The following is a 20236-nucleotide window of genomic DNA, read 5'->3' as shown; positions in this document are numbered from 1 at the left end:
GGCAATCGCCGGCTGGTTATAGTAGCATTACAAAACCATGCAGCAAGCTGCTGAAATGGCTATTTAGTTGCCTTTAACGCACATCAAGCAACGTCGATTTGAGAAAAATGAACTTTGCACGCCTTCGACTCGAGAAGCTGATCTTGAGGAGCCTTCGCCAGCCGCAACGTCACTTTCAGACGCAATGGCAAGGCCATCGGTGGATGACCACAATCACTAAACCGCCTGCCGCAGCAGCAGTTGCAGAGGAAACAGACGCTGCCACAAAGAAGTCCAAATCAGCCACAATCCAGGGTCAAGCTCCCAGTGTGAAGCCAATGCCTTTGGTGGAAGAGCGACTGGAGTCGATACTGTCGCCCATTAGGACGCGCATAATGCGCAAAAAGCGCCTGGCCACTGACGAGCTGTCTGCCCTAGGATTCCTCAACACGCGCGGCTATACCACGGCTGAAGAGTACAATCTGGAGGCACTGCAGGCGGCCCTCAAGGAGCAAAATCTTTACGAGACAAAGCGTTTCTTTTCCACGGACAACTTGGATGTGGAGCAGAACGTGCTGTTCGTGGCGGCCAAGTACCCAACAGGACAGCAGCCGCGCGAGATATTCTTCTTTCGCGAGGGGTCCGTTGTGTTCTGGAACTGCAGCGACATCGAGATGAACAACGTGCTGAATTTTCTGCGATCTTTCGAGCGAGAATCGTACGTGAGTGCCCTGGTTCACGGGGAGAGCGAAGTGATGCCCTACACCTATATCCCGTCAACGGCCGTTGACGTCGAAGGCGACCTAGTGGCGGAGAGCAGCGACTTCAACGCCACCTCTCGCGCCTTTTTCCAGAAAGGCAAATTCTTCGTGACGGGCGACAGAGACAGTTTCTTGTACAAGTACACATTCTCCAATGCGATGGCCCAGTCGATCAAGCTGGGCATGTGGGAGGCGACGCTGGACCGCTACATCGACTCGATTGAGCACTTGACGGAGGACCTTAAGCGTGGCCGACGGCTGCGCATATCCCGGGCGGCCATGCTGCGCAAGACGGGCGAGCTGTTCGCCTTGCGCCACGTGATCAACCTGTCGTCGGATCTACTGGACGCTCCCGACTTTTACTGGGACAGGGAAGAACTTGAGGGACTCTATCTGCAGGTGTGCTCATACTTTAGCATTTCGCGCCGCACCAAGGTGATGAATGAGAAGATCAGCCACTGCGTGGAGCTAGCCGAGCTGGTCTCTCACAATCTCAATGACGCCCACCACATCAGACTCGAGTGGATGATCATAATCCTGATTATGGTAGAGGTGGGGTTTGAAATTTTGCATTTCATTAGCGACAAGGGCGACAAGCAGCAATCCTTGGAAATTGTGCCCCTTTCCAACCAGTTAGTTCCTAAATAGCGTTCATGTTGATTGAAATACACAAATCTGTTGTTTTTTAATATCTTATACGTATTTAGGCTAATATATAAATATGGTAAATTGAATTAACCGTCCTTTCCTTTCTATCGATAAGTTGCTTGCCGAGTACCTTTTCAACACTGCCTATCGATACAGAGTGCTGAGTGACTCGGTTTCGTTTTTGCTTCAGTAGTTCTTTCCGAAAGTCTCGAATTGCCAATATAAAAATAAACATATTAAAGTCAACCAAATAATTGTATTTTTCCATATTGCACTTGCTGTTAATATATGTTAATTATTCAAACATAGCGAAGACTGTAAAAGAACCATATTCAATCACACGCCCCCGGCTTAAAGAACCAGTCCTTCGAACAGTTCCGAACCAGCTGAGCCAGCTCTGAATTTTGGCGGCATTTTCCCGCAGTAAGGAAAGGCAAGGAGAGATTATGGAAAACGCACTCTTTGCCAATGTGCAAAAGCTCTACGATCACAGGCTTTACGAGTCCGTCATCCCAGCGGTAAGGACGAGTGCAGCCTCATCCTTGAAAAATCATTTATTCTTTTCATTTTCATTTGTTTGTGAATCCTCAGGCAAGCCTTTTGAACACATTGCTGCAGAACGATCGCAATGTGGCTACGCTGGAGATGGAATACCAGGTAATGCTCTACTTGGCCAATGCCCACTACAAGGAGCGTCACTTTCGCTTGGCCTACCAGCAGCTGGAGTCTGTGCTGCACACACGCCGCACCATGCTCCGCTATAAGAGCGCTTGCCTGACGGCCATCGAGATTATGAACAATCAGTTCACCGACGTGGAGCTGCGCTACCGGCTGGCTGTATGCTATAAAGAAGTGGGGGAGCCAGGTAAGGCTATTAGCACTCTTCTGGCATTGTCAGCAAAAATGCGCACGCCGCGCATCAACATGCTGCTGGGCCGGCTGCACCACCACGCCTCAGCGGGAAGTAAGGGCAAGGCCGACGCCGTTATGGCCTACAAGGATGTACTCAAGGAGTGCCCCATGTCGCTGAAATCCATCGAGGCCCTGCTTGAGCTAGGCGTCGATGGCATCGAGGTCAATTCGCTGGTAATGAATGGTAAGTGCACTGTTGCAATCCAATCCCTATAATCCACTCCATTCCTATGGACAATATTCGTTCCTACCTCAGCTGCCTCTGCTCCCCGGAACATCGAGTGGCTGAGCACCTGGATCAAAGCGCTGGCCCAGATGTACGGCTGCAAGCATCTGGAAGCGGCCAAGACCTTTCAGCAGCTAAACGATTCCACCAGGCTCCGCAGAAACGAGCATCTGCTAGTGGAGATCGGGCGGTGCCTGTACTACTACGGCCACAATATCCAGGCAGAGCAGTTCCTAAGCACAGCGGTCATGGCCTATCCCTACAATATGGAGGCTATCAGCCTACTGGCTGTTGTGTATGAGCTCAACGAGCAGAGCGCCATAGAGCAGGAAAAGCTTTTCACCCAGGTGAGCTCCGATCGGGAGTTCAGCCCGGCCCATTGGTTCGTCCACGGCCAGAAGATGTACAGCGACGCCAAGTACCAGCGGGGTCTCACTTTTGTCGAGCGCTGTCTCGATATGGATCCGCGTCACGTCGAGGGCCATTTGCTGCGGGGCAATCTTTTCATTTCATTGCAGCGGTACCGTGAGGCTATCGAAGCGTTCCGCAACGCACAGGGACTGGCCCCATATCGCTTTGAAGTCTACAAGGGTCTGTTCCATTGCTATGTGGCCCAAAAGCGGTTCAAGGAGGCGCAGACCATGTGCGTCTGGGCTATACGCAGCTTCCGCACCTCACCGCGCAGCTACACGGTAAGTGGAGGAGGAACAGGATCCCATCCATATCGAATCTGAATCACATTTATTGTGTGTACCCTTCACTCATTTACAGATGTTTGGACGAACGCTCTTCCACTCAACCAATCCGGCGGCCAAACGGAGTGCCAGAAAGTTTGTGGAGAAAGCGCTGAAGATCGATTCCAGCTACACTCCGGCCGTGGCCCTGATGGCCGAGATCTGCCAGTATGAGGGCGCCACCAAGGCGGCCATAAAACTGCTGGAGAAGCAGGTAATCAACTATCCGAATCAGAATCTCTACACCCTCTTAGGCGACATATTGCGTATCGAAAAGGAGCCGATCAAGGCTCTGGACTACTACTATAGGGCCCTGAGGTAAGCAGGAAAAAGGAAAGCGATCTAGATTGATATGTAATGGATTTCACTTCTAGCGTGGACTCCAATTGCGTGCGGGCCATAAATGGAATTAACTCTCTTAAGATGGGAGGCTCTATAGGAGCCAAAGGAGAAGGCACAGCCACAGAGCCAGGCAGAGGAGATGGAAGCAATGGAATGGCCACGCCCACGCCTAGCGGCACCCCCCACCAGGAGTGGCAGAGCGTGAACTGCGATGAACCCCTGGAGATGTCTTCCGTGTCTGGAGCAACCCACGGAAATAGCGAAGCGGCTGTCATGTCGGAGCCCCTTTGGCAAGATGCCGATATAGAGATGCTCAACAACGAGTGATCAAACACCTCACCCACATCCTAAACAACTAATTAAGCATTTATTTCCCGATGTTAATCATTTATTTTTGAGCTGTAATATTAATTAAGATTTAAGAAATTGTTTCATTGTAATTACCAGTGTTTTGAATTTGCGCTTCGTTTTGCGCGCCTGTCACTTCGCTCGTGTCACTTCGAACTAGTTCCAGCTGCGAAAGATCACTTTATCACACTTGCAAATGGTGAAATTACTTATTAGGTGGTGTCTTCACCAAATCTTCTCTCTTTGGAGGACCTCTATTTGTCAGTCGTCGCGAACGATTTGTTTCATTGTTTTCTTCTTAGACTCGTAAACAAAAAATGATATTAAGAGAGTACGCTTTGCTATACGACAATATGCTATTATAATGTGTTTTGACTTATTTTGTTTTATTTATTAGCGAAAATAAACAATAACAAACGAAGAGTGCAGAGTGTAAAACTTTCTCTTTCTCCGAGAAGGCCGAGAGAACGTGTTGAAAAAGTGGATAGTCCTCACCATGATGAAATTATCCATATTTTATTAATATATGGACACCTTACGACAGCGGAGGACACCACCTTTAAGTAATTTCTCCATGGTGGAGTCGTCCGCTTTGATGAGAATCATCCACAAGCAAATGATAATACAATAGTAGAGCAAAGCATATTCTTTTCATTGTCTGCTGTTAACGAGTTTTGTCATAAATAATGAAAAAGTCTTGAGGAAGTTCTGGGAGATCCCGCAGCAAATTCTGGTGGGACGTTTTCATTGTATGAACTGCCATAACTATATAATATATGGCTAGTGGTGATGTATGATCTAGTATGATCTCTAACGATATTATAAAACACAAAAATAATGTCGATTTTCCCTGAACTCAGAAAAGTAGTTCCGCTGATGATTAGAAAAAATATCACCAAATATATATCGATATATTGATGTATCGATATAGTGATAATCAATTTATATTTACTAAATCATCGCGCCAAAAGTCAGTTGTTTATCAACGTCGTTCACCTCTGCATGCCGTTTCCGCTATGCGCCCGACTTGCCAACGGCATTTTTTGTGTTAATTTTGTTTGAGTTTTTTTTTTGGCAAAAATACCTGCCACCGTGCAAACGAAATAATTTCAAAGCAGTTATATCCGATCTAGTTGAAAAATCGAGTTAAAATCTACACAGTCGTAGGCGCACAATGCTTTCTGAATGAATATGAGCCCGAAATATGAATTCTAAAATCGAAATCCCCACGATTCTTGTGCATATTAAAACAATATACGGTACACTATTGATGTAAATTAATATGACTTAATTTTATTCGGTTTTGACAGCAGTGTTTTTGTAGTTCTTGATCGTGTGAAAGTTCACTCAGTTCCAGAGTTCGGATAGATAGTATTAAAGGTTGGTTCAGTTCTTGAAAAACTTTATACTTTTATATTACAATAATTTATTACAGTATAATTCATTTCCGCTCCTAATGGCATCAGTCTAACGGTTCACTTTATCCTTATCGAAGTTTGTACATGTATGGTTTTATACTTTCCCCATAGGCTTGCGACTATACTTAACCCGCTTCATCAGTAAAATACTGACTTCCATATACCATGTACGATTACCAATAAAGTCTTAGTGAAGAAGAGGTAATGATTTAACAACTAAAAACTCTTAAAAAGCTTCATTTCAATACATTTTGTCAGTGTTGTGATAAAGTGGACCAAAATCGTATTCCATATCATGCAATCAAAAGAACAATAGAACTGTCCGATGTTATGCCTTATCAGCTACGTTTAGTTACTACTAACTACTATCAGTTACTATTCCGCATTTTCAACGCAACGAAAGCGAATGGAGAACCAGAGCGACTCACATATTTGATGTGATTGCAACGAAAACTACGAGTATATTGCGATTAGTTGGCCTTTTTTTGGTCGATAAGAAATATATCAGAAGAGAGCAGAAAAGCTACGCTCAGCATCGGTTGCTTGGGGCACACGCATAAGAATACTCCAGAGATTACAGGGCACAATCTGGACGCAGTAGGGTTTGTTGTGGTGTCGGGACTGTGCCTCAATCGACTGCAAGCGAAGCAATATGCAAATAATGCTTTTATCAGCCATAACAGAAAGGCTCTATCTGCATACAAGCACTTGATGATTGGCTTGCTTGCTCTAATATACATACATATGTATGTACTCTTGCTGGAGTATGCTGATTTTTCCGTATAGCTGCTTTTAACTCAGAAATGGAAGTGTTTCCGACATCATCAAGTACATATGTACATATATAGGTTTTTATGTACTAAATATGTATGTACATACAATATCATATATGTATGTATGTACATATGTAGATTCCATAAAAATGATCGTTGCCCAAGGGTATCAAAAGCTTCGGCGTTCAGAGACACCCATCCCTTTTTTGGTTCTTTACTTTCGTTTCAATTTCCCTAACGAGTTCGTGTGTGAATTTCGTAGAACTTGGCGGATACGCAGATTCGTCATGTCAACAAGAATGGTGTGGTAGAGGTTGTATGTAGAGTCTACATTGTTTTTGGGCTCTGCTTATTTGGGCTGTGTTGTGGGGTGACTCGTGCGACGGGGGTTCCAGGAAATTGAATGATGAATAAATTAAAATCTGCTGCATGCCATAAATTTACTACTCCCGCTCATTCGCTTATCGCTCGCCCCTCAAGATTTTTGTTTGTTAATTGAAAGCAATAATCCATAAAACAGGACAGCATCCAACATACATACATGTGTATGCATACATACATACATGTGTACATACATGAATACGCATATGCATGTACGGATGTCTGTGGCTATGTGTGTTTGCATTTGTGTGTCAATAAACAAATTACAGCTGTTTAGGCCTGTTGGACGCTCTCAAAGAGAGCGCAGAGAGGAATCTGGTGAGCGAGTGCGAGCCGCCACATGAGAGCAAGACCTCCATTGCAGTTTCGTTGAAATTTGATTTGAAACAAAGTTAATGCGTGAAACTGATAATAAGAGAGACCTTCCGCTGCACTCTCCCACAGTGGAACGAATTCACTGATAAATGCATACACATACAGTCATATGCATGTGTACGCACAAACATCTGGAGGAAAGAGCTGGGTCCCACAGTCCCGCTACTTCCATATGCTTCGCAGGGCGCAGGCGCTTTCTGTTCAAAACACCTTCCAAGCCCTTCTCTACAGCAGAGCGGGTTTATGAATAACAATAATATTGAGGAAGAGTCTCAAAATCAATGAACAGTGGTTGTCGCAGTGAACCCACTGAATAAAGTGTCAACATTTGGTGATAATCTTATACTGCCTGTTAGGGATTCGATTCACACGGTCCGCCAAAGAGTAGGTCAGGAAAGAAAATAAGGAAAATAATAAATATGTACATACATACATACATATATATATGTACATAGGTACTCGTAGGTAGATACTTTAGAACGCCAACAAAGAATTACACCCACTAGAGGTCTCACTTTTCGTGATCTAAAGTTATGCTTTGTGATTCATATGTACATATGTACATATGTACATATGTATGTATGTTTGGTTTAAAGAGTTCATTTTCTATCACTTTGTGTTCGCCATTGCCTTTGCCATACACTCCTTCTATTTCGCTGTCGAACTTTGGGAATCTAAATATTCATGTTCCATATGGGAATTATTATAATTACCTTCTCTGTCCATATGTATGTACATATATTTGTCCAGTCAACTGCTGATGTAGTATTACCTTTTTCTTCAGTTGAATCTGAAAGTTAAATCCACAGTTACATAGTTAGTTTTTCACATTCATTTTCAGACCAACGAATTAGTTTGATCACTTAGTTAGTGAGGCTTAGTTTCATTTGGAAGTAGGCACTCCTTTCGATCCGCTGAGAACAGTGAGAAATTCTTCAAATTTACTTGGTCGCACATCCCAGGAGCTCCACTTTGTGCCCACACTTTGGGCCCCAACTATTCCGAGAGTGCTCTCTGCAGCTCCTGTTGCGGCCTCTCTGCCAATAGTTGGGCCCAGGACTTGCGCGGAAGCTGAAAAGAAGAACATTTGCAGACCAAAAGCAGCAACAGCAGCAGCAACAGCAGCAGCAACCCTCTGTTCGGCGTGGCTGAGATGTCGCCGTCAGTCATATGGTCTCCTCGTGCTGCCGTGTAGCGGATTCTCGGAGTCGCAGTATTGCGGTACTTCGTTTCGCGCGGTCCACGTCCTGGGCGCATTTCCACTTCCACGGCGGATTCCTTTTACCTTTCAGTGTCGGCTTTTGGTTCTTCTACGGTTTTCGGTTTTTGTTTTTATTTTACTTTTCTGCCATGTGTTTTTTTTCTTGTGCTGTGGTGTGAATGGGCAATAACAGACTCTGACTGCGCTGCAACTACTCCTCCAGCTCAAGTTTTCTACAGTTTTTTTTGCACATACATATACCGTTTTAATAACGTGCTGGTTCCCTGTCTGGTGTCCGAATTACGGAGCCACTGCCGACGCTGTCAGTGTCGCACTCGCTGTTTCTACGGCTGCCACCGCAGCCACCTCTGTCGCTGCTCGGGTCGCGTGCAGAAAAGTAAGCGCAGAATAAACCATACAAATATTAGTGCAGTTTTTTTTCTTCTCTGTATGTGTGTGTGTGTGTGTGTGTGTGTGTGTGTGTGTGCATGGTGTGTGCGTATGGAGGGTGGCAACCATCGATTTGCGTGTCGCTCAGCCAAAACACAGCCGCATTCAAAAATCTAAATCGAATCAAAGCTAACGGGAACACAAAAGAAATCAAATGCCAGAAATGCGATTTTCCTTGATGGAAATGTGAGAGATAGGGAAAGAGACAGCGAGAGAGAGCTCATTCAAAAAAAAAAATTCAAATACATATTTGTATTATTATTTTCCAGAGTTGCTGTTATTTATTGGAAAAGAAAACTATCTTTTTACCTTTCTGTCGATGTCTACATATGTACATATGTAGGTACATTGGTACCTACGTATAACTACTCATACATATGTGTATATCTACATATATGTATCCCGTGTGTCCTCTTTGTCGGAATTTGCAGAACAGGCCATAGTTTTCGTGTGTGGCGTGTCCCAAAGGAGAAGGTTTCTATACCGTATACCCCAGAAGAGGGCTTAATGAGTGAGAGAGAATGAACCAGCTCCAACTATGTACATAAACTCAGTAAAGAGAGACGGTAGCTGTGCGCTACTATCTGGACTACTGGACAAGCGCCAAAAGATGGCTAGTTGGCTACAAAAACTCCGACTGTCCTTAGTCTCCAAAACATATACGGATAGCCCCATATAATGCTCTTCCATGTTATGTTATTGGTCGGTACAAATATACTTTCTTTGTTGTATTTCCTTCGCCCGAACATGTTGCGCACTTAATTATAATTCCACATACATCAGAACCCTGATAACAGCCTCACCAATCTCCAATTAACTAAGAACCCTGGCAAAAACTACTCGTGCTGAAGTTTATTGGAAGTTTCCCCTTACAACCAGACGAACGGATAAATGACAAATCACAAATGAAGAGGCTTTAAATATGTATATAGTATTTATCATATGTATATAGTAGATTACAGATGTATGTCTTGCATTTACAGGCACGATAATGAGAGAAGCATGATGATACATGCATGTAGAAGTTTACAACCGTATCAATAAGGAAGCCAATCTATGAACAAAGAACGATACTCCGGTTTCTGCGGAAAGAGACAAGATAACAACGGGGCTTGCAGGGAAACTATAGAAATATAACTTCCTAACTATATAATGGTACTAGCGAACACTAGGATCACTCTCAAAAAATATAGAGGTAGCCTTAAAATGAGATTCAGTATACAGAGTCCCCAACTATAGAATGCAACACTGCTGAGCCTTCAAATACATTTGTCAGGTGCCTAATAAATTTTCTTTCTTAAAGACTTTTGGTCATGTCATCTTGGGATGAATAGCACTCTATAAAAGGGCTCCTGCCATACGAAAATGAGATTTCTTTTGTTGGCGATTCTATTTGGAGGCCTTTTAGGGAGAATTCCCATGAGTCAGATCCCGAGTATAGCCTCCCTGCCACCCAACAACGAGCACCACTTTTGATGTGTTTTTGCCAGTCACGTCAGCTGTTTCGTGGCAGAGAGAGGTCTGACCTTGATGACCGCATGCGCGGGCATTCGTCACGCACTCCTTGCGTCCTCCCCCTTGCTGCGAGGGGAGGGAGGTCAGCGCAATGAGTGCAATGTGGCATTCTCGTTTGTTGCATTGACCTTGCCCAATTCCCAAGTACCTGAGGTTTGCAGCAGCATCTTGGAAAGTTCTTAAGAACCGTGGGTTCTTTCGTGGGAAAATCATCGAGCGAGCCACCAACGCAGACGGTTTCGTCAATTTACTGTTTTGTTTGTCCTGTCCGACTGTCCGACCCCTGGAAGGCGGTTATTTGCGCCTATTTGAGTCACTCCTGGAGACACCGTTTACACCAACTTAATAGCGTCTTGTATCTTCAAAGGAGGGACACGGGCACGGCACACCCATCGGTGAGGTCTTTCGGAGGAGTTTCATTCTGTTTTGTGTGATGTGTTTTGTTTTCCTATTGGGGCAAAATTTCGTGTTTGATTATTATTATTTTGTTATTCTCTTTTACACTTCCGCTTGTCAGACATTTGTCAGCTTTTAGCTTATTGCCAACTTCTGTACCCACCGATGCCACTCTCTGTCTACCGCTCTCTACGTCGATGTCTATTTCTACTTCTACATACAGATATATGTGAGATTGCGAAAAAACCTACACCGAATCTGAATCTGAATGGGAATAGGAATCTGAATTTGAATGGGAGACTGAAACTGGGACCAAGTGTGGTCCGTCTGGTCGGTCTGGTCCGTCTGTAGAGCCCACCTTTGGCGGCGGGCCTCTCGGGCGGGTTTTAGTTGTTTCTTTTCGCTCATTTCATCGCATATTTACGTAGGCCATTCGAGCCAAGTTAACGCCTTTATTTATTGACTTATTTGTTTAGACCACCACCTACCTCTCTACCATTTTCTTCACCATTCTCTCCACCATTCGGCATGGAGGGGTACAGTGCGGTGCGTGTGTGTCGCTCACTCACGTTTCTATGACAAAAAAGCAAATAAAACTCCATTTACCGTTTTCCTACTTACGTTTCTGATGATGTCACATACTCGCCACACGGCCGCGCCGTCACATTGCATTATAGAGTCATATATTACCATAGTACCATAGTACCATAGTACCATAGTACCATGTTTCCGACCATCAAAGATCTATCCATCATCTATGTACATGTCGTGTTTCATTCTCAATTTCCTTTCAGCTGGGGAAAATCATCAGAGAAGAAAAGGAAACCGGAAAACGAAGATATTCGAGAGAAACCAATACATGATATCGGTAAGTTTATAGAATTATTGGTGGGGTTACTATTATCTCTAATTCTCGACCCCAATATTCTTTCTTCGTCCTATGAAGTAAATATTGGCATGCTTTCTTTCGATTTTTTTTCCCCAAAACTTACTGAACAAGGAGGACCCTTCGTCCAGTCCATCTTTTAAATGTCTTATTCTATAGAACACGAATCCTCCAACCATTCCTTCCTGAACACCACAAGAAGATCTGCCGCGATCTAGAAAGAAAAGCGCCAACCGCACTAATCACTTTGGTTCTGGGAAAGCGTTTCGCTGTCGTGGCATGAATCATGCCGTTTTGTGGCATCGTGCTCGTATCTTGGCCGTGATAAAAATACAAGTGGTTCCGTCATACTAGACCTAGATGACGGCGACGCGACGACGCCTCTTTCTACTATAAACCAAATATTTTTGGGGGATTATGTCGTAGGTCAGGGAATCATAATATGCGACTGAAATGCCAGTTCGTTCGAGTGGCTATAAATGGGCAGAGCGCCAAAAGAAAAAGAAATGCGTGACTCACATTCGCAGATGACGGACTGCATTTTAGGTTTCACTTAACGAGAGTTATGTTTATCGCCTCAATTTGCATGCAGTAGCGAGCAGAGCCCACAGCAAACGTTTGTCGAACCGATAAGTTGGGAAAAACGTGGCGCAAAATTAATTCACTGATCGCCATAAGGGGACAATCGATCAATTGATCGATCGATAAATGGTTAGAAGGGTCCGGAGCACAGCTACATTGACCATTTCACCCACTGTGCGGGTGCGGAGGCCGGGAAGTGGATTTGTCTTAGCCAGAGACACCTGTCTTCTCTCAGTACGAGTACATTTCAATATAATTTATGATTATCCACTGCACGATCGAATGGCTCCCAGTTGCTCCGCCCGAAATGGGTAACAGAAGTGACGCACAGTGAAGTGCCACCCCCACATGTATCCACGACTACTTCCATTCGGACAGTTTATCTATTTATATCGAGAGAGCGGGAAGAGTGTGTGTTTGGTGGTCGCCAAAGGGTCACGAAAACGAACAGGGAGAGTAAGAATCGATCTCTGATAAGTTGACAGTTGATCAAATAGTGTCGGGTCGGATAGTGTCGAACAGTATCGGCTGGAAGAACTATGATAAACAGAGACTGATGGATGCCTGTAGGACTATCACAGTTCTTAGAACGAACATAATATTTCATAATAAGACAAGAGACGAGGGGGAACGTTGTGAGTTGCTGCTACGGCCGCAGCTCTAAATTTATACCCGACACTTAGTCAGTATGGCTCTCCTCCGCCACACGGCGCTAACATTGAACGACAAAGAGGGCGTACGAGAGAGACAGAAAATCAGTCAGAGCCGCAGATTGATTTGTTCCTTTTGGTTATAATAATGATTCGATCTGATCCAGATTCGACAATCTGGTAGATATGGTCATTCTTTATGATAGTGCGTTATTAGTGTTCTTCAAAATTGTAGATGCAACAGATTCTCATCTTTTGTGGGGGCAAAGGGGGTGGTGTCTGGAGTCTGGAGAGAAAATGTCGTTGTTTTAGGTCTTATAGTCTCTGAGCACTAGACGCGCATAGGGACGGACAGACAGACATGGCTCAATCGACTCGGCTATTGATTCTGACAAAGAATATATATACTTTATGGGGTCGGAAACGCATCCTTCTGGACGTTACACACATGCACTTTCACAAAAAATCTAATAAACCAACCTCTTAGGTGGAATCTAATGATATGTTTTATCTTCTGGAAGATATTTGATACATGTGTTGTACAGATCAAATGCAGAACCATCGTTCTGGAATATATAATCACTGAATATTATTAGCAAATAGTCGTTATTCTTTATTTTATGGTCCTGTTAAGCGGAATATTATTACTCTACTCAATATTCTTAGGATTCGATAGTCGTTTGTCTCGTGCTTGTCGCAGCCCCCGCACACATTTCAAATTATTTCACACAGGAAAAGATCCAAGCTGGTCTCATCTCCATCTATTTCTTTTGTGTATTTTTTTTTTTTTCGTACGAAATTTGCTGGCTGGACAGCTGATATGTTGAAGCTTTGTGGTCATGAACCCCAAATGAAGTTGCCCTTTTATTTGTTTATTAATTGCTGAACCCGAACTCCGGGCCACGCATGTGCCGTGCTGCCTCGCCAGCGCTTGATGGATGATGTGGCTCCACTCCCGTCGACGACTGCATGTTTGGCCGGCATGTGGGTTGTGGGAGAAGTGAAACCATTGAAGTTGTTTGCCGACGCTAAGGATGTTTATCCCTGATGACAATGAAATGCTAAAGTTTCACTTGGTGCTACAGCCGCATGTGAAGCCCCAACCGCTTCAACCGAGCGTCGTGTGCCATGCGATTTAATATACTCGTAGTGGTCCACGAGACAGGGATTTGTCCACAGATTCCTCAAGCAATGAAAGCGAAGACTTTAAAGATCCTATGATGGTCGGCTTGGTCGGGGCTCTGATGATGAATATTTGTACTCCTTCCTTACGGCTATAGTAGCTGTCTCAAATCTTTTGAGTGATATCCTGCGTAAAGCTATTTCCTCTTTTTCTTGATCCAGAAAATACCAAGACTCTTGGTACATACCAAGTGTACACAGCGAGAATCTCCCAGATCATTTTACTGATCCGCCCAATCCTTGAACCGACTGATCTTCGAGTTGTACACATATGTATGTATCTGAGTAGATGATCAGGAGATCAGCGATCATTGCCTAACCTTTGCACTAGCAGCACGTTTCGCTGTACAAATTCCCCACAAGTGAAGGCACACAGTCGTTACGTTAATGAAACGAATGGAAAATCAGGGATAAGACATCTTTCTGCCATTAAGAACAATTCATCTCTGGAATATCCACAGTTCTGATCCAAAATTTAATAGATCCGGTCCGATCCCATCCGATCGGATCTCAGATTTGGCATATGTAGCTTTGCGGCTGATATTTTCCTATCGCAAAGCAGGCGTGAACTCATTGCTAATATGATGGTTATTCTTTTTGCCCAGCCACGAGCATTATTATCGAATTAACGCGACGATTTACAGGCCGGGCCCATTATTTACTATTTACCAGTGGAGTGGAGTTGGACGTGGAGAGGAGTTGGCGGGTGCGGATTGGCAGAAGAAGATTAAATGCTCTCGACGATTGCCGCCTATTAACGAAATCAACTCGGATGCGGGCCGATAGTCTGATGGCCCTAATCAAAAATGTATTTATGAGATACGGCGACACACAAACACTCAAACGTCTGTGTGAATATCTACAGAGTATGTATTTGTTTGTGTACTGCTTAGTGGGTCAGGGGTACAAGCGGCGCGTACTTAAATTTCATTACATTTAATGGCATTTAGTCATCAAGGGATTTTCGGTGTGTGTTTTTGTTTTTATTTTTGTATTTGTATTTGTATTTGTATTTGTGTGTTTCTGGTTGGTTTTTGGTTTTTGGTTTTTGGTTTTTGGTTTCTGTTGATGTTGTGTGTTCCACGAAGAGATCGCTTCGGATGCTCGACGGAATGATGACTGATGGCGACAAGCAAACGATCGAGTGTCCGACTGTGATCAATGATCAATGATCAATGATCAATGATCAGTGGATCTGCGAATGCCAAATGGTTGCGCAGGCGCACCACCATCCCACAGATGAACCAAAAACCTGATATGCCGCAAAGGTGAAGACAAATTGGGCAGCTTACATCATGGACTAGTGCTCGTGTACTCTCATTACACAATGTGTTTTGTGTGTTTTTGGCATAGCCAAAAATATGAAACTGCGCAATGGCTGGCAGCGGGCAATTAAGAATTTTTGTCTTTAGCTTTGGCTTGGCCTTTAGTTTTGAGTTTTTGTTTGTGCCTGGGTGGGCGCGAGTGTGTGCTTTGCGCTTTGTGGCTCATTAAGTGGCTCAATTGGTAAAACTGTTGGCCGGAACAAGCCGAAACCCAAGACAAGAAAACATTCGAGCAAACTTAAGCCAAGAATCATTATGTCAATGTCAGATGTCTCTCCTCTCTCCATTTGTCTAATTTGTTGTCTGATAACCTGATTACCATGCGTCAGACACAGACCCAGACACACGCGCAGACACAGAGACCACTGAGACCACTGAGACCACTGAGACCACTGAGACCACTGAGACCAGAGACCACTGCACTTGAGAATCCACTCCGATTCTATTCTCGGGGATTTTGCAATCTCCCCGCTTGAGTGTGTCAAGTGTCGGTTCGGCTCTGTTCTCCTTTTCAGGTTGCACGGAATACCCATTCTATTACCCATTTTTCTCTAATCTCGAGTGATATCTCTGATTTGGCTGATCATTTGGGAAAAAGATCATCGCCAGACACTGACATTCCTATAACTTGGATCTCCTCTACTCGCGAAACTATCGATCGTCCAGTATACGATCTTATGCGATCCCATGCGGTGTCTGAAATTGTGTGTGTATTTCTTTAATTACTATTATTATCTTGTGTGCATTGTTGTGACCAAATTTACCAACCTCTCCGAGATCTGTTTGGGTTTCCGAAGTGCGTGTGTGTGTGTGGGGCTATATGGAAACGATCACCTAACCGGCGGGTATATATTTTCGTGTGCTGCGTGTTCATCATTCCCCTGATTGGCTGATGTGCTCGTAAAATCGTAATAGCGTAAGAGCGTGCCTCGTGCCTTCTGCCTTCTGCCCCACCTCCCCCAACAAGCAGAGATCATGCAACTTTTATGATCGCTTTAATGCGTTGCTCCTCTGCTCTCTACTCTCCTACTCTCCTATGCCCTGGAGCTGGAGCTGAAGCTGCAGCTGGAGCTGGATGGATAGATACCTTGATTGGCCGAACATTAGATGGATCATTTAATTTAAACTATTTATGGATATTTTATGGGGTGTGATTTACATTTGACCAACTTTCCATTTCACAAATTAAACTTAAGCAAACGACGACGACTTCTGCTGCTGCCCCTCAACCTCAGTGGGTTTCAAAGAATGAAATTCCGCCTAACGATGTGACGAATGGTGGGAAGATCGCAGAGTGCGTTGCGGAGAACACTGAAGGAGAAGAGGAAAGAATGCAGGGAGATGAGAGTATACTCCTCCTTGGTGGAGACTGGCTGACTGGAACTCTGACATGAGATCGAACCAACTTCCGGTCTGTGTGCAGGCTTGTGTCGTTATCTATCAGGCAAAAGCCACAAGGCAAACACAGACCATATGGTGACATGAATCAAAGCCAAATAACTGGAGACCAGTCACAGTCCCAGTCACAGTCCCAGTCCCAGTCCCAGTCCCAGTCCCAGTACTCGATATAATTACCGGCAACATGCGAGTGTCTCCCTAACCAAAGAGCTATTTTGTTATCTTATCCACTGTGTTTACGTACGACTTTGGTTCGATTTTGATTTGGGATTGCGTTTGGTTCATTCGGGGAAGTGTTTACCAGGCGACGACAACGAAGACTGCTCCGCAATAAATGCGGATACGAGAACGCGAACGAGAACGTGATCGAGTTTACGAGTTCATATAGCCAGATGTGTGTGGATATATAAGTATATAAATGAACAAATGTACAAGTGAGTAACTAATTTTTGACTCTGCTTTCGAAGAAAATCCTCATCATTTGCAAAGAGTTTAAACAAAAAATAACAACTTTATTTCTAGCTGTATCTGTATCTGAATCTGTGTATGTTTTTTATTGTGTTTACACTTGACTCCATCATGATGCCGATGCTGCCTGGGATTGGGATTGCGATGGGAATGAAAATGGGGATTGGATCGTGTTGAAAAGTCTTTGCAATTAGCACGCTTTCAGCGCATACCAAGCACACACTATTGGGTCAAGGTTAGTAGCCCACCCCAACCACAGCCTCATCCGACGGATACAGCTATAGCACCGCCTAGACCCAGCCCCGACTAGCCCCGACTAGCCCCGACTAGCCCCGACTAGCCCCGACTAGCCCCGACTAGCCCCGACCAGCCCTAGTCCGTGCCCATCAGCAGCCATCAGCCACCAATCTATTCATCTATATAGATACATATGTATGTACATATGTATGTATGTATGTTTCTATCTATCTATTCATCCATGAGTGTTGCTGTTTTTGTATTGGTTTCTTTCATGCATTTCTTGTATCTTGATGCGCTCGTGGCCGTAAACACACGGCAAACAACTTCATCCGTAGAGGCACTGAATGTGACGATCTAGAGTCGAGATCCAACAAGACAAGACAAGACGTTGTCCCCGGCTTCGTTTTGTGGCCCCTGTGTGTGTGTGTGTTTCTAATAGAAATATACAATATATATATATCCGATACTCAAAATGAGAATAGGGGGGTATATTAGATTTGTTGTGAAAGTGGATGTGTGTAACGTCCAGAAGGAATCGTTTCTGACCCCATAAAGTATATCTTTTCTTGATCAGCATCAATAGCCGAGTCGATTGAGCCCTGTCTGTCTGTCCGTCCGTCCGTCTGTCCGTCTGTCCGTATTTCCGTCCCTATTAGCGCCTACTAATTGTTATAGCCAGAATCAAGAAAACAATTTCATTCTTTCTCGCTCTGTCGCTCTCTAACACACAAGTTTCATGGTCGGTCTTGCCAATTGCAAAATATGAGTTCAAGGATATCAGAACCTATAGGAGCCAGAGCAACCAAACTTGGTATCCACACTCCTGTGGTATTGGACCTTGACCGTTTTGTGTCAAAATTTCGCCACACCCCCTTCCGCCCTCACAAAAGACGAAAATCTGTGGCATACACAATATTGAAGATTCGAGAAAACTAAAAACGCGGAATCATAGAGAATAACCATATCTATCCGGTTGCTGAATCTGGATCAGATCGGATCATTTTTACGCGGCGCCCGACGAGACGTTCTTACTGATTTTCTGGCGCTCTCGCAAGCACTTTTTCCCATTCAATGTTAGCGCCGTGTGGCGGAGGAGAGCCATACTGACTAAGTGTCGGGTATAAATGTAGAGTTGCGGCCGTAGCAGCAACTCACAACGTTCCCCCTCTTTTTTTTTTCAGGTCATTGATGGCCAGAAAATAAGCGAGAAACCGCCAGAAATGTGGATAGGGAAGATGATATGTTTACGCTTAAGCGTCTGGATTCGCAAAGAATCTGTAGGGGAACATGCACCGTTTTAATGTACCCCTATATATCTGGCCCCCTCCGAGATGGTTCAATGTCTTAGCCACAGTTCCACTAGCAGTACGTTCAGTCGCAGATTTCCCATTGCGACCAAATGATTAGGTTCTTTTTCGTGCCATGCGAAACTAATGTGTACAGCGAACCAACGTCATTCGCATCATCGCATCAACAAGTGCCCACAGTAAGACACCACAGCGACCATCAACAATCGATTCTTGTGATACCACTTAACTGTTATGCCATATGTAATAGTATCTTAGAACTATACCCTATACTCAAAAAGAGTATGGATGTGTACTGTATTCTTGATCAGCATTAATAGCCGAGTCGCAGAGACTGAAGATAAACTTAAAAGGCTAAAGAGCTGAGAATTATACAGAATGAATAATAATAATCAGATCCGATCCGTATTCCGTTTTAAAAACGAAGGCCATTTCGTACGCAATTAGGCTTTCCTTCCAATGTTTCTTCTTAATTATCTCTGGTTTAGGATAATAGCTTGGCTCTCAATTCCATTCAATTGATTTGAATTTATTCAAGAGAGAGAGAGAGGGAGAGAGAGAGAGAGAGAGTGAGAGAGAGAGAGAGAGTGAGAGAGAGAGAGAGAGAGAGGGAGAGCGCTGTGCGATACCCTAATTGGAAGAGAACGAAGACAACTGAGAGCGGGAAATGAGGATGGAAGTGGATGTGGAAGTTGAAGACAAAGTCGCAGTCGCAGTCGCAGTCGCAGACGCAGTCGAAGGCCTAACCCCCATAAAAGTGAATGTGAATGGCAATTCTCTCAAGATTCATATGTACTATATGCTTTTGAAATCTATATGTGTACATATGTACATATATACAATATATAGGGATATAGATAAGCATATGTACATATGTATGTATGTGCGTCTACCCCCCTACTTGGACGGCGGTGCCCCTACTTTGCCCTCTTCCACTTTCATCATTTGTATGCTCGACAGTTCCCCGGTTGCCTGGTTGCCTGGTTGCCCGGTTGCCTGGTTGCCTGGCTGCCTGGTTGCCTGGTTGCCTGGTTCCCCGGTTCCCTGACTCCCGGGTTCCTTTTCTGCTCTTGTGACGTTAATTAGAACGATGCACATATGTACATGGTGGCTGCTGCTACCGGGGGGACTGCCGCCGGGTGGATGGGGAGTTGTAGTAGGGGCCAGGAACCAGCACCACAAGTAGAAGCAGCGGCAGCAGTCGCAGCAGCGGCTGCTGTTGGATTAACGGCACACGTGTCCGCATCTTGTGCTGATTTATTACCTTTCAGCACCGACCAAAAGAATTTTCCCTTTTCTTCTTGATGATTTTGTTCTTTATTTTACACATTTACGTTTCGGATTTGATGCCCTCTCTCTCTCTGTTTCTGTCCTTGGAGCTCAGTGCATATGCTTGACCAAGTAGGGGAGTAGTTATGAATGTACCTACATACAAGTATGCATACTTGTGCCTATTTGAATGACTTAAAGAGTATTCTAGTATTTATCAAAGATGCGGTTATCCTTACACCAAACAGAGTTCATTTCAAGCCCGTTCCGTGGGAGTATTCGACAGAGCCGAATGCTATATCACGTATTCAACCTTCTTTGTCATTCTCTTCTTTCAGATTCGCTGAAATTCCTTCATAGAGTCAATTGCAGTAAAAGGGTATACACCAGTCGGCGTGGCGCGGTTCTGCTCCTTTCTTTCTCGCTCGTTTCTAATGAATCGCTTGTCGAAAAAACGATGCAGCAGACAT

General features: G+C 44.4%; 3 protein-coding genes across 4 annotated transcripts in view; all 3 read left to right on the top strand.

The window, feature by feature from the left end:
• The first annotated feature begins 12 nt into the window (after positions 1 to 12).
• On the top strand, positions 13 to 1436 carry LOC6600153 (required for meiotic nuclear division protein 1 homolog). Its single transcript, XM_002025200.2, has one exon. The coding sequence runs from the start codon at positions 108 to 110 to the stop codon at positions 1386 to 1388; it is 1281 nt and encodes a 426-aa protein (XP_002025236.1). The 5' UTR covers positions 13 to 107; the 3' UTR covers positions 1389 to 1436.
• A 282-nt stretch (positions 1437 to 1718) lies between these two features.
• LOC6600152 (anaphase-promoting complex subunit 7) lies at positions 1719 to 4042 on the top strand. Its single transcript, XM_002025199.2, has 5 exons — positions 1719 to 1906; positions 1980 to 2484; positions 2557 to 3218; positions 3298 to 3578; positions 3635 to 4042. Exons 1-5 carry the CDS (start codon positions 1835 to 1837, stop codon positions 3927 to 3929), a joined length of 1815 nt encoding a protein of 604 aa, XP_002025235.1. The 5' UTR covers positions 1719 to 1834; the 3' UTR covers positions 3930 to 4042.
• A 933-nt stretch (positions 4043 to 4975) lies between these two features.
• LOC6600150 (GAS2-like protein pickled eggs) overlaps positions 4976 to 20236 on the top strand; it is a 57533-nt gene continuing 42272 nt past the window's right edge. Inside the window, exons 1-2 of one of the 2 annotated variants that reach the window (XM_026990897.1) lie at positions 4976 to 5330; positions 11254 to 11327. The gene's annotated coding sequence lies outside the window, so the exon portion shown is untranslated. Of the gene's footprint in view, positions 5331 to 8033; positions 8496 to 11253; positions 11328 to 20236 lie in introns of those variants that run through there. The other variant, XM_026990898.1, reaches the window with a different exon arrangement.

Source organism: Drosophila persimilis, unplaced genomic scaffold (genome assembly GCF_003286085.1).
Source record: "Drosophila persimilis strain 14011-0111.01,24,50 unplaced genomic scaffold, DperRS2 tig00000622-arrow-arrow-pilon, whole genome shotgun sequence".
In the NCBI taxonomy this organism is placed as follows: Eukaryota; Metazoa; Arthropoda; class Insecta; order Diptera; family Drosophilidae; genus Drosophila; species Drosophila persimilis.
The sequence above is the reverse complement of the archived record's forward strand: the minus strand, read 5'-3'. Positions and strand labels throughout refer to the sequence as shown.